Source organism: Asterias amurensis, chromosome 15 (assembly GCF_032118995.1).
Source record: "Asterias amurensis chromosome 15, ASM3211899v1".
NCBI classification, from domain to species: domain Eukaryota; kingdom Metazoa; phylum Echinodermata; class Asteroidea; order Forcipulatida; family Asteriidae; genus Asterias; species Asterias amurensis.
In genome coordinates, this window is record NC_092662.1 from 13,739,461 (window position 1) to 13,758,370 (window position 18,910).

General features: G+C 41.5%; 1 protein-coding gene across 3 annotated transcripts in view; it reads right to left on the reverse strand.

The window, feature by feature from the left end:
• The window catches only part of LOC139947861 (complement C3-like), a 53,161-nt gene that overhangs the window by 21,744 nt on the left and 12,507 nt on the right, over positions 1-18,910 (reverse strand). For all 3 annotated transcript variants that reach the window (XM_071945680.1, XM_071945679.1, XM_071945681.1), the window contains exons 3-21: positions 16,543-16,712; positions 14,648-14,851; positions 14,041-14,093; positions 13,356-13,502; positions 11,791-11,833; positions 11,535-11,622; positions 10,982-11,081; positions 10,177-10,407; positions 9,403-9,615; positions 8,905-9,039; positions 8,329-8,397; positions 7,268-7,456; positions 5,919-6,095; positions 5,215-5,289; positions 4,727-4,781; positions 2,739-2,804; positions 2,228-2,519; positions 1,613-1,841; positions 388-606 (exon numbers count right to left, since the gene is read on the reverse strand). In XM_071945680.1, coding sequence (XP_071801781.1) covers positions 388-606; positions 1,613-1,841; positions 2,228-2,519; positions 2,739-2,804; positions 4,727-4,781; positions 5,215-5,289; positions 5,919-6,095; positions 7,268-7,456; positions 8,329-8,397; positions 8,905-9,039; positions 9,403-9,615; positions 10,177-10,407; positions 10,982-11,081; positions 11,535-11,622; positions 11,791-11,833; positions 13,356-13,502; positions 14,041-14,093; positions 14,648-14,851; positions 16,543-16,712 — 2,755 coding nt within the window. The remainder of the gene's footprint in view (positions 1-387; positions 607-1,612; positions 1,842-2,227; positions 2,520-2,738; positions 2,805-4,726; positions 4,782-5,214; positions 5,290-5,918; positions 6,096-7,267; positions 7,457-8,328; positions 8,398-8,904; positions 9,040-9,402; positions 9,616-10,176; positions 10,408-10,981; positions 11,082-11,534; positions 11,623-11,790; positions 11,834-13,355; positions 13,503-14,040; positions 14,094-14,647; positions 14,852-16,542; positions 16,713-18,910) is intronic.

Genomic DNA, 18,910 nt, shown 5'->3' on the forward strand with positions numbered 1-18,910 from the left:
GGGAATTTTTTTAATATGTATGAATCTTATGGACTTCGTATGACACCAAAAAGTTTGAAAATAATACATGATTGGGTGAGCTCTGCTCACTTTTGTAAAGGGTATGAAAATTAGGTTGTGCAGTAATTAGCCTTCCAAGTTGTGAGAGGAAAGTCCTGTGGAGCTTACACATTTCACTCCAAGATGTCGGCTACTTACTCTTCAAAGAGCGGTGCTCAACCAAGCATTAATTATTTTTCGGACTTTTTTTGGTGTCATATGAAAGTCGAGTCCATAGGCTATCCATACAGATAAACCTTTTCCCCTAGAATAAAGTATTTTTCATTCGACAGCCATTTCAAAAGTGTAGAGTTTTACAACACTGGTGCAGTGTCTTTATAAACTCACCTGAACATTGAGTTTTTTCATAATGGCGTCTCGGTACGTTCCTGATGAGTTGGTGGCGGCGTGCACTTCAATCGGGATGCTCTTGGCTTCCAGAGGGACTATGACGAACTTGACCGAGCCAGGTTTTTTCGGGACTACGTTGATTTCAATCCCTCGAGAGAGATCCCCTGGTTGAGCCTCAGAGCACAGGCCTTCAACACCCTTCAAATAGACCGCTACCTGTGGTGGACCAATATAAGGGAGCATGAATAAATTATGTCACGGACACGCCCGCTATCCGGCTCTTGGTTCTTGGTTAGTTAATCCCTTTACAGCCCCATTTGGGCTAAACTGGGATGGTGGGAAAGTGACGTCAACAGCCAGGTGGATAAGGTGCCAAAAGAAAAAGATTAAAGGTGCACTTTTTACAGGTGCAGGAAAAGAAGGAATTTAAAGGACAATATTGCCATGCAGAGGCTGCATTGCTCTGATGGCAGGGATGGCTGATGCTTGGAAAACCTGTATGGATGGAGCTATGTGTAGGACAGCAGGTGGTAGCCTGTTCCGGCGCGTTCCTTCGCGTGACAACTCAAACAAAAGAAAACTACCCAGTGTTACACGTTTTCCAGTAATCGCCCGGTTTTGAGGGAGAATCACTGTTTAACAAAGGAACAATGGTGTTGGCCCAAAAAACATTGAAAAGAGGTTAAAATAAGCATTGAAAGAAAATGGTACTCAGGTGTTTGAACTAGCGTCTATAAACATAGTAAAGCCCGGTTCATACTTCCTGAAAATGCAAATTCGATACATTGACGCCGCAACTTCACAACAAATAATTCGCATCAGTTGACTTGTGCTCAAATCCCTGCAAAACATTCGGTCCGCAAACAGCAATGTAATGTTAAAATTTGTATCGCATTCACATTCGCAGGAAGTATAAACAGGGGCCCAATTTCATAGAGCAGCCTAAGCAAAGAATTTTGCTTAAGCAAAAAAAATCATTGCTTGGTAAAATCAGATTACCGGCCAAAACTCAACTCAATTGTTATGCTAAGTAAACAACAGCTAAATACCAGTCACAATCTATGCTAATGGGATGACATTTGGCCAGTAACATGTGTAAAATAAGCAAGCTATTTTCGTGCTTACAAACAAAATTTTGCTTAAGCAGCTCTATGAAATTGGCCCCTGGTGCTTTAAGAGAGAATGCTGGAGCTCCGCATCTCAACTTCCATGTTAGACTTACCCGCAGAACAACATCTGCGTAGTTGAACACCGTCACAACGATCTCGATCTGCTCCATGCGTTGAACTGAATAAGGCATGGCCAGGTCCAGGAAGAATAGCGGTCGGACTTGTAGCTTGACCGGTTCGGCCACGCACATCAAATAATCGTTGGACACGCCCACGGCTTCTACCACCCATGTTGTGACACTATCTGGCACGGTAACTTTGCGCCTCACAACATCCGTGTCCCTAAATCAAAGTACGAAGCAAACATAAAATAACACTGAGAGGCAAATGGTTCACAGAACTCGGGTAAAGTACTGAGTATTATACAAATAATGAATGTTTATGAGTGCAATGGTGCAAGTATGTTCATGAGTTGAAAGATGAAATGTTCTATTCAATGAGGCGGAGCAAAGGTTCTCACACGGTCTCTACGTCACTGAGAAACATGTTAGCGTGGTTCAATTTCCATTACCGATTAATACTCTTCCTTCGTGGAGTAATTGCCAAAAGTGTATCAGGCTTTATATTTCACGGAGGCAACAAAGGCGATTGCCTCCCATGCCCCTCATTGCCCTGGTAGGTGGGGGGAGGGGGAGGTACATGTACTGTATATGCAACAGGATTCTCACCCAGTCTCTACATCAAAGAACATCCAGCTCTCCGGGAAGTCCGTGCGCACAACGGCGTTGTCAATCTCGACCGGATCGACCCCAGCATCGTCGTTGTCAGTGCGCCCTCTTAGAGCTTGTTCTTTCCTCTTGCAGCAGTCGTAGAAGGTCTCAATTTGGGGGCTCGTCAAAATCTTATTCTCCCTTCTGGCGAGCAGTTTGGCCCGCCTGGTGCACGTGAACTTGATGGGGTCTGTCACGTCTCTCAGGCCCCTTTGACAGTATTTCCTTAACTCTCCCTGGTACTCGTTCACTGAATAAACCAAATTTTATGCCACAAACAAAACAAAATAAAATTAGTGGAAGTTTTAAACTGCAGCAACTACAGGACCCAATTCCATAAAAACTTCGTATGATTACAAAAGTATAATAGATTTGCATCAGGATGAGGAATATAACTTGTTGTTAACCTAACACCGATAAGTTTTGGTTTATATTGATAAAGAACAAGTTTTAAGAAACCTTTACTTACGAATAGCATCTTGGTCTGCATCTGTATACCTTCGGGAGCGTCTCTCTGCTTTTGGACATTCAAGTTCTTCAATTCAAAAAGTAACAAAAACACGAAATTGTAAAAATTTATGTTTGTATTCTAATTTAATTATTGATGTAATTCCCCGGCTCAGTTTGATGTGTTCAAGAAGTTATACTTTCATAAAAGCAACACAAAAAAATACCACACAAAAAAAACTTGTTTAGCAAAAAATGGGTCACCACCCAGAATATCATACACTTACCATTGCTGCGACTGGTAACCCACTGATTTGTTGCTTAGCAAAGAAATTAGCTAAGCACAATTTCTAGAACATTTTGATGCACTATAAGGCGGCAGGAACAGGAACAAGGCCCAATTTCATAGAGCTGCTTAAGCACAAAATTTTGCTTGAGCAAAAAAATTATTGCTTTGTAAAGTCAGATTACCGGCCAAGACTCAACGCAACTGTTATGCTAAGTAAACAACAGCTAAATACCAGTCACAAGCAATGTATATGGCATGACATTTTGGCCAGTAACATGTGTAAAACAAGCGAGCTATTTTCGTGCTTAAGCAATTTTTTTGCTTAAGCAGCTCTATGAAATTGGCCCCTGGACTAAGCTGGGCTTAGCTCAGTGAAGCGTGTGGGCTAGAGCTGGGATTAGGCCTACACTGAAACTCTCTGGTAGTGGGTAGGGCGAATTGTCTCTCAACTAACCATATTCTATAAGATTCATCATGAACTAGTACATGTAAATCTTCCAGCTTAAGCAGCTCTATGAAATTGGCCCCTGGACTAAGCTGGGCTTAGCTCAGTGAAGCGTGTGGGCTAGAGCTGGGATTAGGCCTACACTGAAACCCTCTGGTAGTGGGTAGGGCGAATTGTCTCTCAACTAACCATATTCTATAAGATTCATCATGAACTAGTACATGTAAATCTTCCAACCAGCACCATTTCTTGGAAGACACGACCATCACTTAAAGTTAACCATACCAGGCATATCCATAGATCCATACAAATACTCCTTCTACCCTCGAACCATCGGACTAGATCCCAGCAGCCGCTGTGATATCTCCTTCAATAGCAGCATTCAAGGAAACTAACCCTAACAGCTATCAGAGGGATGAGGCTATGTACATGTACCTTTCGACTTGAGGTCTCAAAATCAAATTTGTGAAAAATTACTTCTTTCTCGAAAACTACATGTACGTCACTTCAGAGGGTGCTGTTTCTCACAATGTTTGATACTATCAACCTCTCCACATTACTCGTACTCAAGAAAAGTTTTATGATGATAATTATTTTGAGTAATTACCAATAGTGTCCACTGCCTTTAACTGTACCTTATTTCTTAGGCACTTCCGCACCATCCTGGTATAAATAGCTGAAAAAGGATCTCACCAATGAAGATTGAAGATTAAAGAGGGGTTGTGCGCTCAATGAATCAAATCATTAGGTGACAAGCGCAGGGAAAGAGGTAGGGAACCTACAACACAATGGGTCTATAGATGACCAAAACCTAAAGGGATTCAGCTATATATAGCTATATACTACATGTATGGCTCGGTTGGCTTGTGCGTAAAGCGCTCGCCTCTCACCAAGGTGACCCCGGTTTGATTCCCGGTCAGGGCCATATGTGAGTTGAGTTGTGCGTTGGTTCTCTGCTGTGCCACGAGGGTCTTCCAGACTATCCGATTTTCCTCCTTCAGGAAAAAAATTAAACACTTTTGATCTTGGCTGTGCTCCGTGGTCATAATGGGTTGATGTGGCTGGCTGCTGAATGCGCCCTTGCATGCCTGCTTCTCGAACACGTTGTAGCCGCGTCCTTCGCAATTCAGCTCTTAACTGCGAGTAAGGATGATTAGCCCCCCAAATTATTTTTAGGATGGTGCAGAAGTGACGTCACAGGCAAAGTGCATAATAAGAAATAAGGTGAAGTTAAGGTGGCGACAAGACAAAAACATCTTTGAAAAAGTCCACGTACCTTCTCTTTGTAAGGCGTCTAGATTTGCACCTGTCATCACAGTGACTCCAGCATCCTGAAACAAACAAATTCACAACAAAACTGATGATAAACCATGCAAATATGTGACGGGCTCGACAAAATGAGACTCATGTCGCACAAGCACTACCTCCCAGTTTTTGACAAAGCAATTATGGTTAAGTGCCTTGCTCAAAGACACAAGTGTCATGGTCAAGATTTGAACCCACACTCTGCTGCTGAGAACACTACAGCTTGGGTCCGGTGACCTAGACCACTCAGCCACGACTTGATTTAGACTCAAATCCCAATCCCGTGCCATCGCCAGAAAACAGTCGTTTTGTGAGGCTCTTGATTCCCCAATCTATCCCAGGACCACATTTTGACGGCGAACATTTGCTAGTTGACACAATATGCTTCGGGACCTCTCACACGAGAACGGGACTTGAATCAAGCCTAGGCCACGACAAGCAATATTTAACGAGATATACCTTAAATATCTTGGCTGCAGTCTGTCCGCCCCCTGGTCCACAGCCGAGATCATACCCAGCCATTCTCTCAAACACCTGAGCACAAAAAAAAGTCATTTATGAAATATAAAATAAAACATCATAAGTGATATCATCAGTGACATCATCAGTGACATCATCAATGACATCCTCAGTGACATCATCAGTGACATCATCAGTGACATCATCAATGACATCCTCGGTGACATCATCAGTGACATCATCAATGACATCCTCAGTGACATCATCAGTACATCCTCGACCTCGGTGACATCATCGGTGACATCATCAGTGACATCATCAATGACATCATCAGTGACATCATCAGTACATCCTCGGCCTCGGTGACATCATCAGTGACATCATTAATGACATCCTCAGTGACATCATCAGTACATCCTCGGTGACATCATCAGTGACATCATCAATGACATCCTCAGTTACATCATCAGTGACATCCTCAGTGACATCACCAGTGACATCATCAGTGAAATCATCAGTGACTTCATCAGTGAAATCATCAGCCTAGCACCTTGTACATAAGCCCAAAAAGGTGCTACATAATTGGGTCTCAGAATTCTTAACTTTCTGTAAAAATGTTTACACTCAGCGCCTTGAGTACCTTGCTGGAAGATTCATGCGCTTTATAAGAATTTTATATTATTATTTTATTATTATAAGATTACCTTTTTCTGTGTGAGTCTGTGGTAGTTACGGATGGCGAATACGGCCTCGTCTACGGCCACAATGCCAATCTTGGTGTTCTCATTGGCGATGAGCCTCATCACAACATTTTCGTTCTTCCCGTCGGACAAGAAAGTATCGCCGTTAATTTTATCCAAGCCCTCAAAGTCCAACAGAACCTAATGGTGGACAATATACAATCTTTACTTAAAGACAATGGACACTTTTGGCAATTGTCAAAGACCAGTCTTCTCACTTGGTGGATCTCAACATATGTATAAAATAACAATGTGGGCCAGGTGTTCCAGCCGTTGCTCTCGACCAAAAGGAATGAATAAACTGTCTTATAAGCACAGGTGCAAGCTCGCGTGTCAAGCCCATTATAAAACACTTTTTACCGGTGTTACATCATCCGTTTAAACACGTGATGCCCTCTCGCCCAATCAGAATGGATAACCTGTCTTAGGTATTAATGAATGTGACATCAGATTTTACTAAGCAACTACGATTGACTTGCAATTAAACAGAGGATTATCTCAAATATATAGATATAACAGTTTTCTAACAGCTGAAGTCCATCCAGGAAACATAAAAAATATAACGAGTCTCTTACCTCACATTAAACATGGCAAAAATGGGTATTTCTCCAGAACGCTCCAAGCAAAATTTCTGAAACACGTGGGGTCAAACAAGCCAGCACGACAAAGGAATCGTGACGTAAGTGGCGGCTATTTGGTGTGGAAATGCCAAAGCTGGAAACTTAGTTCAAAACCAATAGAGGAAAATCGGCACTGGCGTCCAGGGTTATTATACTCTCAGGGTTTTTGACTCTCGGCTGAAAAAGCCGCGCGGCCGGGGGGGCATTTTTGACTTGAGTTATTTATTACTAAATTGCAAATTTTGAAAGTAAAATGGTTATTAACCTGTATCTGCGATGTCTATTTGGCCATAAAAAGGTAATAGTTGACATATTAAGATCATCCTTTATTTGCTTTTTAAAGCCATTGGACACTTTCGGTAAATAGTATTGTCCGAGGCCCACACTTCGTGTATCACAACTTCTGTATCAAATAACAAACCTGTGAGAATTTGGTCTTAATCGGTCATCGGAGTCGGGAGAAAATAACGGGAAAACCCGCCCTTGTATCCGCGCGTTTCACCTTGTCATGACATGGGTTTTACTGTTTTCTCAAAAAGTAAAGCATTTCATGGAATAATATTTCAAGAGAAGTCTTTCACCACTACCTTCTGTAAACCCTGTAAGTTAGTTGTAAATCTGTGAACTTTTTTTTTTTTAAGATCAATCTGAGCTCTTTGTGAACATCACCCCTGGCTGCATCATTTCACTGACCTGGTTTTCACATTGTTCTTCAACTTGGACAAGCAGGGAATCAGCGATGACGTTACCCTGTTCGTTGATGTAGTACGCCACAACGCGAGCGACCGGCGCCATCTTGTTTGTGATCCGGAAACCAAGAGCTGTGTTGGCGTTCTGAATAGTCTTCTTGTTTTTATAAAGAATCTTTCCCCCGGACATCACCTTTGGTTAAAAAAGAAAACAATTTGACACGGTAACACACAGAGGGTTGTTTCAGGATTTTTTTTAATTTTTAAAATGCATCTATCCCATTTAAAGGCAGTGGACACTTTTGGTAATTGTCAAAGACCAGTCTTCTCACTTGGTGTACCTCAACATATGCATAAAATAACAAACCTGTGAAAATTGGGCTTGATTGGTTATTGGAGTTGCAAGATAACTATGAAAGAAGAGACACCATTGTCACACGAAGGTGTGTGCTTTTAGATGGTTAATTTCGAGACCTCAAATTCCAAACTTGAGGTCTTAAAATCAAATTCGTGGAAAATTACTCCTTTCTCGAAAACTAAATTACTTCAGAGGGATCCGTTTCTCACAATGTTTTATGCTATCAACCTCTCCCCATTACTCGTAATCAAGAAAGGTTTTATGATAACAATTATTTTGAGTAATTACAATTAGTGTACACTGCCTTTAATTGCCCCAGTGTTCCTAGCTATGGCTGCTGTGGCACCTAGTAAACCCTTATAAGGTGGTAAATTATTGCACCTCAGAATTTATCACTGCAATAACCTATCTTTCTGAAAGTTTGTTAACATCTCACTGTCTAGAATACGTGTTTGGTAGATACGTGCGCTATAAGACTTTGATATTATTACATAATTATTTACATGTTTAGAGGCTTTTGCATTAGCGCTTTATATGTCTTAACGATTTTCTTTATTATTATTATAATTAGTATTGTTTATTATTATCATCATTCAGTTGATTATTTTGAAAATTTTATCAACGCAACAGCTATGCATTTGTGCACAAATGCAGCCATGTCTAGTTTATTGTTATTATCATTCAGACAAAACGACAAGTAAACTTACAAAGTAGTGGAGTGTTCCGACATTCAAATGATGGGTGAGCTGCACCTCAATTGGGCTGTTGCTCCCTATCTGCAAAATATAACACAAAATCAAACGAAAAGCTGATTATATATATAACCAGTTTGAGATCATTGCCCAGACCCAGAGCCCTGAGCCATGCTTGAACAGCCTTGGAGAACTATTCCTAGGACAACCAAACCTTGGAGAACCAAACCTTGAAGAATCAAGCCTTAGGAAACCAAACCTTGAAAACCAAACCTTGGAGAACCAAACCTTGAAGAATCAAGCCTTAGGAAACCAAACCTTGAAAACCAAACCTTGGAGAACCAAACCTTGAAGAATCAAGCCTTAGGAAACCAAACCTTGAAAACCAAACCTTGGAGAACCAAACCTTGAAGAATCAAGCCTTAGGAAACCAAACCTTGAAGAACCAAGCATTTGAGAACCAAGCCTTAGAGAACCAAACCTTGGAGAACCAAGTCTTTTGCCTGGGGAAAAGCGCTTTATTTTCTGTATTCCACCTGTGCTTGTGTTATAGTTTATAATAAATAACAGTTAAATAAATATTGTAGTTACCTCCAGAATCTGACTGGTCTGTCTTGAGGGAAGTCGGACCAGTAGGTATTCACCACTCTCTGATTCTTCCGGCTGCACAGTGAATGTACTCTCAGTGTTACTAGCCTCATCCAACGACTCATCTCTTGTCCTCAGCTGTAACACAAAAACACGTGGGGAATTTTTTTTAGAAAGAAAATCACTTTTTCAAAGATGGTAAATAGACCTTTATCAAGGTGTGTGGCCATCTTGATTTTACTCCATTCAAACTCATTGCAACCAAACTGAGGCTGGATGAAATAATAGTCTGGTTCCATGTTTGCGCAATGAATATTAGAATTCATTTCTGTTATGGAAACAGGGAACATGACCAAGATGGTGACAGCGTGATAAAGGTCTATTGCCACCAGGAATAAAGAATTTTTGTTTTGGTTTTACCCTAGATGTGTGTTAATACTGCATACTTTCCCCTTAACGTCTGTATAAAAAAAAGTACATGTAATGTGTTGCTTAACTTACATGAAGTGTGATGTGGGTAGCTTCTGGGGGTACATCCAACCTGAAGAAGATCTCTCCGCTCAGTCCCGACCTCCGCCTGACAGCTTCCTGCTGGTTGCCGACTCCCCTTGCCCCCTGGAGGACTACCTGACTTCCATCGGTCAACAACGCCGTCGCTGAAATCTCCACATGAACGTAATTGGCGGGAAGTTTGTTGATGTACTGGATGGTAGCCTAGGAAAGGAACATTTTTTAAAGATTAAAACCAAGTATAAACTGACAATTGTGACACTGACAAACCTCGGCTTGGACTCCGGCTTTAGGCTCCGTGGCTGTGTTGCAGCTCGGTCTTAAACCTGAATTTTGACGCAGTACCTGAGCTTAACTTTAAACAAATGGCAACATCTCATAATACTGATAATAATAGTTGCTTCTTATACAGCACTCAGGTCCTTCACGCAGTGATGCTCATGGTACTTCAACATTATTACCCCTGGTCACTGGGCCTTAAATCATTCCTTAAACCATCTCAGCTCCCTGGGGAGTATACAGCCTGTGCCACCAAATATGTAGCGCACTAAAAGCTAATTAATCACAATAACCATCTCTGCCCTCACAGATACCCATTTACCCCTGGGTTGAGAGAAGCTTATGGTTAAGTGTCTTGCTCGAAGACACAAATGTCACGACCGGGATTCGAACCCACAGGTACAGGGTGAAGCGGCCCAACCCAACAAACAAACAAATAAACAAACAAACAAACAAACAAACAAACAAACAAACAAACAAACAAACCTTGACGGCAAACGGCAACCCCTTCTTGAAGAACTTTGGAGTGCTGTCCCAGTTGAACTGGTAGGGTGTCCTGGTGAAGGCGACCCTGGTATTGTTTGCGTTGATGGTCTCTCCAGAGGCCGAGGCTGTCACAAAGGCTTGGATGATGAGACGTTTCCCCATCAGAGACTCCAGATCGCCTCGAATGCTGCTGACTGTAAGCTCTTCATATCCTATACCAGTGTCCCGGAGCTATTTTCAAAACAATACAATATAATTTGTTTCATATACCGCCATCTTATCAAGATCACAGCGGTTTGTTATGATATCATAGAAAAAGAACCCGGAGGACGCTGAGCTCGACCGCCCTCTGTGTTGTTTGATTGACAGGCCGGATCGGTCCATTATTTTTGTCCAGAGGCCGTTGCCACCTACTCCTAGGGCTGAAACAGGGTTACGCCCTTTACAGTCCATACGGATGTGACTTGGGTATCATCAGTCTGAAGCAGCCTGGCCAGTAGAGCAGAAAGCACTACCTCCCCAACTTTATGTAGCAAGTGTCACGACCGGGATTCGACCCCACACTCTGCTGATCAAACAGCAGAGTTTGAATCCGGTGCTCTTAACCGCTCAGCCATGGCACGCCTCAATTAATTAATTGAAAGGGCATTTTAAACAGGAAACCTATCAGAAACCTTCGCAGGGGCACAAAGGCAAAGACCGGGGCAACAGAGGCAATGTCCTTCATGCCCCTCGTGCAATTTCATCCAAGCTTTAAAGACAAGGCAGTTTATGAAGCGATAAAACAGTTGTTGAACAAACTTACCGTGCCATCCTTCTCCTGGAGTATTGTAAGGTTACCATCATCATTGAAGACGCCATACTTAATATGAAACTTGCCACTCACAGGCTCCCCAAAAATATACCTGTAATAAAGCAATGAGAGTTTAAAGGCCATAGACACTATTGATAATTACTCAAAATAGTTGTTAGCATAAAAACTTACTTGCTAACAAGCAATGATAGTATGGAGCTGTTGATAGTATAAAACATTGTGAGAAACGGCTCCCTCTGAAGTAATGAAGTTTTTGAGAAAGAAGTAATTTTCCACTAAAATATTTGAACTTGATTTTGAGACCTCGACAGAATTAGATTTTGAGGTTCCGAAATCAAGCATCTGAAAGCACACAACTTTGTGTGACAAGGGTGTCTTTCCTTCCATTATTATCTCGCAACTTTGACGGCAAATTGAGTTCAAACTTTCACAGGTTTGTTATTTTATGCATATGTTGGGATACACCAAGTGAGAAGACTTGTCTTTGACAATTACCAAAGGTGTCCAGTGCAATTCAATAAAAAACATGCATTATGAAACTCACTTTGCGGTTACATGAGTGATAAGCTGTCTGGTTTCAGGCAGAACGTACTCTTGTTGTGTCATCACTTGCACTGCAAAGGTGGGTAGCACTGCAGAAAAAAGGGTGTCAGATTTTGAGAATGATAAAAGAAAAGAAAGTTTTTAAATGGTCTTTGTTCAAATTACTACACATTTTTTCAACTTTACCCAGTCAGTTGCTCTCGTGGTTCATTTCTTTATATTTTGTTGGTGCACAATAAGCTACATTTTTCACTTACCATACTCTTTCACTTCAAACTGGACGAAGGTATTTGCTTGAAACTGAATAAGATAAAGCAGAAAAAATTGTGAAAAGTTAAAGAAAAGATTTTGTTCAAAGACGACTTTAACTATTAAAGGGTATCTGCTCACTTTAACAAGTCAAACTTTTAAAACTGGAAGTGTCGTGGCTGAGCGGTCAAGAGCACCGAATTAAAACTCTGGTGTTTCTGATCAGCAGAGTGTGGGTTCGAATCCCCAGCCGTGACACTTGTGTCCTTAAGCAAGACACTTTATTTACCATTGCTTCGTGTTCAGATGGGACATAAAGGCATTGGTCCCATGTGTTGTGCAACGCATGTAAAAGAACCCAGTGCACTTATCGAAAAGATATCCATCACTGCAATAACCTATCTTTCTTAAGTTTGTATATACTCAGCGCCTTGAGTACCTTGTTTGGTAGATACATGCGCTAAATAAGACTTTGATATTATTAATACTGTTATTTTAACGCTACCTTTTACAAAATTAAAGACCACAAAAGTATGTGAACGGAATGTCACGGATATACCTTTAACACACTAAAACAATTTTCGTGACTTGTTTTACTCGTTTCTAAAAAACTACAGCACCTCAGTTACTAGGTAAAATTTATAGGGAAGTTTTCTATCATCATTATCTTCAAACAGTGTAAGTTTAATCAAATCTGTGGACATTGTGTCTTGTGTCCTACAAAAAGTACCCAAACCTTTTAAACAATTATGTTTCGGCACCCCCGAACAAAGATATTGACAAAATAGGGACACCGCCAATATAGGGCTAGATAGCTCAGTTGGTAGAGCGCCGGCACGTTAATCCGGAGGTCGTTGGTTCGAATCCCACTCTAGTCAATTCTTTGTTCAACCCCAAAAATAAATTATATTTGTATGATATAATTCGGCCTTGCAGTTACCCTGGTGTTTGCCACCAGTGAACTTTGATGAAACTTTTCTTCTATTTCCATTGTCTTAACCACACCATACACAACGGCTAGCTCATATGTGACAGGCTCTACAAAAATTTGATGCTTGTCGCACAACCCACTTTCTAGTACAGGGCTCAGTGTTGAGTGATGGGAGGGTAACAAAAAAACTAATATTGTATTTATTTATGTGGTTTTATGCTTTTTTAGGGCAAATGTTTTCACATTTAAAAAAAAAAAAAACAACTTTGTTTTTGATCAATAAAGGTGAATAAAACATGTACTTTCTGTTCCCCTAGACATCAATAGTTGGTGTTTTTCTTAAACAGGCCGTTTCCCCAGAATGGGTTATTTTCAGATTGTGACATAATCAATTTCTTTTAAAGATAATAACTTTTGAACTAAATATCACACAAGTGTGTAAGATATGTCAAAGTAAAGCTTGTTGTAAGCTCTTTTAAGCTATGTATAAAACCAAATAAGTCAATTGTCCCCCTTGTGACTCATTTCTGCAGATCTCATCACATATGCCATGGTATCCTAACATGGACCATGCCATTTGCCTGGGGGGGGGGGAGGGCTCAACAGGGTTATGAAAAAACAGATTGTGAGTTCTATCCTTACATTGTGGCCGTAGTAGACTTTGACGCTCCAGTTACCAAAGACCGGGACTGGGGGAAAGTCAAACTGCATTATGACGAATCCTTTATCGGCCGTTTTCTCTTCTCGGTGGACAACGATACCGTCTGGACTGGCAATGTCTATTCGAAGCTGCGAAATTAAAATGTACACAAAATTACTATTTGAAATACTTCTAGTTTTTATAACTTGATACATCAAGAGAAAAAGTAAGAAAGCTGCTTCCTGCTGATGGGACATAAAGCTGTTGGTCCTGTGTGTTGTGTAGTGCATGTACAAGAACCCAGTGCACTTATAGACCTTATGCATTGACGTCATCCAGCCGCCATCTTTGAGGTCAAACGGTGACGAAACAATCAAAACGATCATAGATTGGCCAATGAACAACCTCCTTTTGACCTCAAGGCGAGGGCGCCGTACTGAAATGACGTCAGGTGCATAAGCTCTATGGTAAAGAGAAACTATGTTACTTCAGAGGGAGCCGTTTCTCACAATGTTTTATATACTTTCAATAGCTCTCTATTGATCATTTACCAAGTAAGTTTTTATGCACACAATGATTTTGAGTAAATACCAATAGTGTCCAGTGCTTTTCAACTCAACTTGTAGGTTTCTTTTAAAAAAATCGGTCAAAAGACATCGACGGCAAAGGATGATACAATGTAGTTACCTGATTCTCATCCGGAAACATCTTCTGGTTCAAGGTGATGATGCGGATATCCACTACAGAAAGAAGAAAAAACAAGTTGATACCTAAGAAGATGCTAAATTTGCATCGGGGATAAAGTGCCTAGCTTGCTCAAGGGCACAAGTGTCATGATCGGGAATCGAACCCACACTCTGCTGCTGACAACACCAGAGTTTGGGTTCTGACAACACCAGAGTTTTGGAACAAAACCACTCGGCCATGACATGTCACAAAAAGAAGTGGCCTTCAGGCCTCGCTTGTCTAGCGACTTGCATAGATTATTGTCCGCCTGAATGAAGACAAACCCAAACGTCCCCGTTTCCTTTTCCCCCTCCCCCTCCCAGCCCCCATCCCTCCAAGCCCCTGTCCCTCCAATGCCCCCCTTCCCCTCGACCCCCCTCCCAACCCCACCATTATTACCCCTCTGTGATGGTGTGTACAGCGGCTTGTCCGTCTCAAAGACAAACCCAGACGTCCCTGTGTCCTTTCCCCCCTCCCCCTCCCAGCCCCTGTCCCTAGAATGCCACCTTCCCCTCGACCCCCTTCCCCTTGAACCCCCCTCCCACCCCATCATCATTGCCCTTCTTACCTCTCTGTGAAGGTGTGTATAGCGGCTTGTCCGTCTGAATGAAGACAAACCCAGACTTCATGCTCAGGAGGATCGGTTGTCTGCTCTCAAACTGGATTTCAGGGGAGCTGCTCTCGACAACGAGAGTGATGAACTTATTGCTTTTGGTGTCTTCCCCAGGGAGTTGGTCCCTGCTGATCTTGATACTGGCGTGGTGACTGAAGTCTAAACACAGGAGACAGGTAAATTTTCAATACAATTATTTCTTACCTTAAAGGCAGTGGACACTATTGGTAATTACTCAAAATAATTATTAGCATAAAACCTTACTTGGTAACGAGTAATGGGGAGAGGTTGATAGTATAAAACCTTGTGAGAAACGGTGGAGAGCGCATCACGTGGGTGTGTATAAACCTTTGTTTATGAACGGTAAAAAGTGTTGAAACATGGGCGTGACACGCGAGCTTGCACCTGTTCTTATAAGACAGTTTCTTTATTCCTATTGGTCAAGAGCAACGGCTGAAACAGTTGTGCCACATCACGCGATACGCGCGACGTGCACAGCATTCCCTTATAAGAAGTTGTTTACCCAAGGGCGGCGAAGGGCGTTACCATTTCATAGCTGGAGGGGTGTTGTGTTGAAATAATCATTGAACAATTATAATTGTCGCATTTATTTTACTTTTTGACAACAAATTGTTGATGTTTTTGACCGAAAAAGGTGTTTATGAATAGGAATCAAAGTGTGTTGAATCGGTTTTCAACTAGTGGTTTAAACCAGGCCTCATTGGGATTAAACCACTAGTTGAAAACCTCTTCACCACACATTGATTCCCTTATTTAAAGCCCAGTGACCAGGGTTAATAATGTTGGAAGGGCTTTGAGATACACTTCGGATGTGAAAAGCACTATATAAAAAACTGGTTATTATAACTACCTGCCTTTAGGACTAGGATTTCTGCACCCATTATGGGCATTGGGACTAGCCTTGCTCAAGGCAGTCGCATTATTCGCTCCGAAAAGACGCAGCTGTAAACCCACCCGCCGTATACCCTGTGCATGGTGTGTGCGATCACACCGAATGACCCACCCGTATACACACTGTCACATCGCACGAATACTGTTCACACAAGTCATCGCACTCGTACACCACTAACCGCATGCGGAGGCCGTCAGGCCGACAGCCTTGTCGGATCTGTATCTTCCCGTTTTAATGTGTTGTATTGAAAAAATTCCAATAGTGGACGAAATTGGGGGGGGGCTCGAGGATATGCTAGTATGCAGCTCATGAATATGTATATCGTTCGTCAGACCTATCAGACAACACAGGATGTGAGGCAAATGAATTATTCATTTTGACGTCCAATCACGCACTTCCCTTATCACGACCTTTGGACCCTATCATGCGTCCGTGGTGGTGGTGTGTGAGGTAAACATGTCTCGTCTTTCGCGGGCATTATGGTAATGAGCTGACCGTGGGAACTCTTCGCTTATTATAGTAATGAGGTCAGTGGCTTCAACACAGATCCTACAAGGCTGTCGGCCTGACGGCCTCCGCATGCGGATAGTGTACGGGGGCATCGTGTCGTGCGATGTTATGCACAGTGAATACGGGTGGGTTTTACGCACAGTGAATACGGGTGGGTTTTTATACAGCGGCGGTCTTTTTTCGGAGTGAATAATTCGACTGCCTTGAGCAAGGCTACATTGGGACAAGACTATGGCCTATAGACCTTTATCACGCTGTCACCATCTTGGTCATGTTCCCTGTTTCCAATAACAGTAATGAATGCTAACATGAATTGCGCATGGCACCAGACTATTATTTCGTCCAGCCTCAGTTTGGCTACGGAGTAAAATCAAGATGACCACACTGTGATAAAGGTCAATTGTTATCGGTGACATTGTACACATACCTTTGACACGGACTCTTTTCTCCGATAGTCGTTCATTTGATCCGGTCATTTGGAAGTACAAAGTCACCGGTATGACTGCGTCTTGAGGGATTCCTTCAAGATTGATGAGGACGGATTCCTCGACGTCCACTCGGATGACGTTGGGTGCAACGATAAAATACTGCTGGGCACTGCCAAGATCAAAGGAGAAAAGAAAATAATAATAATGATAATACTAAAAATATATCGCATTTGTAAAGACCATGTGAACCTTGTTTACAATATATAAGTGTGACCTTGTACATTCTTTAAGTATTCTGGCAGGCACTGTACTACACTGGTCCAATGGGAAAGTTGACATTTTGTGTCATAATTTCCATGTAAAACCCAGAGTTATGAAAGTAAAAGCTGGACAAGTTTTGAGATGTGCCCCCCTTTCATCATATCAAAAGTTGATAAGAATTAGACAGTGCAATCTCCATAAACTTTAAGATTTCATGTCTTCTTCCATTGAGCTGTGTACAAATCATGCCTGCAGGAAGTCCAGGCTCTGTGGCTCTTTTGTAAACAATGATGTCACAGGTCACATCTTCTGTATATCACTGCTACATGCAAGTCCCAAAGCGCTGGATGGGAACAAGGAAAACAACAAGAAAAGAATACCAACGAAAGAACAACTAGTGATAAATAGTGAATAGTTGAGTTTTAAAGCCAATGGAAACGTAATTGTCACAGACCAGGCAGTCTTCTCACTTGTCGTATCGCAACCTGTGACACTTTGAACTCGTCAAAGTTGCGAGATAATAATGGAAGAAAAAACACCCTTGTCACACGAAGTTGTGTGCTTTCAATGCTTGCTTTCGAGACCTCATGCATGAGGTCTCAAAATCAATTCAAATTTTTGACTGAGAAATTACTTGTTTTAAAAAACTACGCTACTTAAGAGGGAGCCGTTTCTCAGAGGGAGCCGTTTCTTATCAACAGCTCTCCATTGCTTGTTACAAAGTAAGTTTTTATGCTAACAATTATTTTCTGTAATAACCAATAGTGTCCACCAGTGCCTTTAAAGCCATTGGACACTATCGGAACAGAAACAAACAAAAAAGTTCACAGATTTACAAATTACTTAAAGGGTTTAAAGGAGGATAATGGTGAAAGACTTCTCTTGAAATATTATTCCATGCTTTACTTTTTGAGAAAAAATTTAAAAAATTATCAATTCTCGTTGTCGAAAATTACGGATTTATTTTAAAACCATGTCATGACACGGCGAAACGTGCGGAAACAAGAGTGGGTTTTCCCGTTATTTTCTCCCGACTCCGATGACCGATTGAGCCTAAATTTTCACAGGTTTGTTATATTATATATAAGTTGTGATACACGAAGTTTGGGCCTTTGGACAATACTGTTTATCGAAAGTGTCAAATGGCTTTAAATACTGAACTTAATTTTTGTTTTTTTTATCGGAGGTAAGTAGAGTAATAGCAATCCTTGAACAATCCTACTAACTTGTTGATACATGTTTATCACAGTCCACCAGACAGAATCATAACAAATAGCTCCTATTACACAGCCAGGCATATGGTATAGAGTGACCCAGGGCAAGGCCAGCCAGCTTGGTTGACATACCACCTGGTAAGAGAAGAGTGGTAAGGCAGCACGTGCACCCACAGGCACACATGGTTTTCTGCCAAACTTTATTCCTCCATGGTAGTGGTACAGCATGGTACAATTTCTACCCCCCATGTTACAACCATGGAGCTATAGAGTACATGAACCCAGACCCTACCCCCCTTAGATGCCATAAGTGGCGCACGTAGCTCCTGTAGCTCCTTTTGACTGGAAGGTATACATAGTACATGAACCCAGACCCTACCCCCCTTAGATGCCATAAGTGGCACACGTAGCTCCTGTAGCTCCTTTTGACTGGAAAGTATACATTTGGTGATCGCTCTTCAAATTAATGACAATCTAGTATAATTCGTTGAGGTATAAAAATGCGACCACATTTTAAATTGAGATTTTCACAAGGTAGTTCAATCTAAATTTGGATAGGATTTGAGCGGTTAAAAAAACCTAGGTATATTTAGCCTTTAAAAGGTCTAGTCTCTAGTGAAATCGACCCTAGGACACCTTTGGTTATTGTCAAAGACCAGTCTTCTCACTTGGTGTATTCTTCCAACATATGCATAAAATAACAAATCTGTGAAAACTTGGACTCAATTAGGTCTTCAAAAGTTGTAAGAGAAAACACAAATTTGTGTGCTTTCCTCAGATGCCTAAAAAATGCTTCAGGCCTGAAGTATTTTAATATTTGAGTGAGAAAACACCTGTTTCTCATAAACTGTGTTACTTCAGAGAGAGCCGTTTCTCACAATGTTTTAAACTG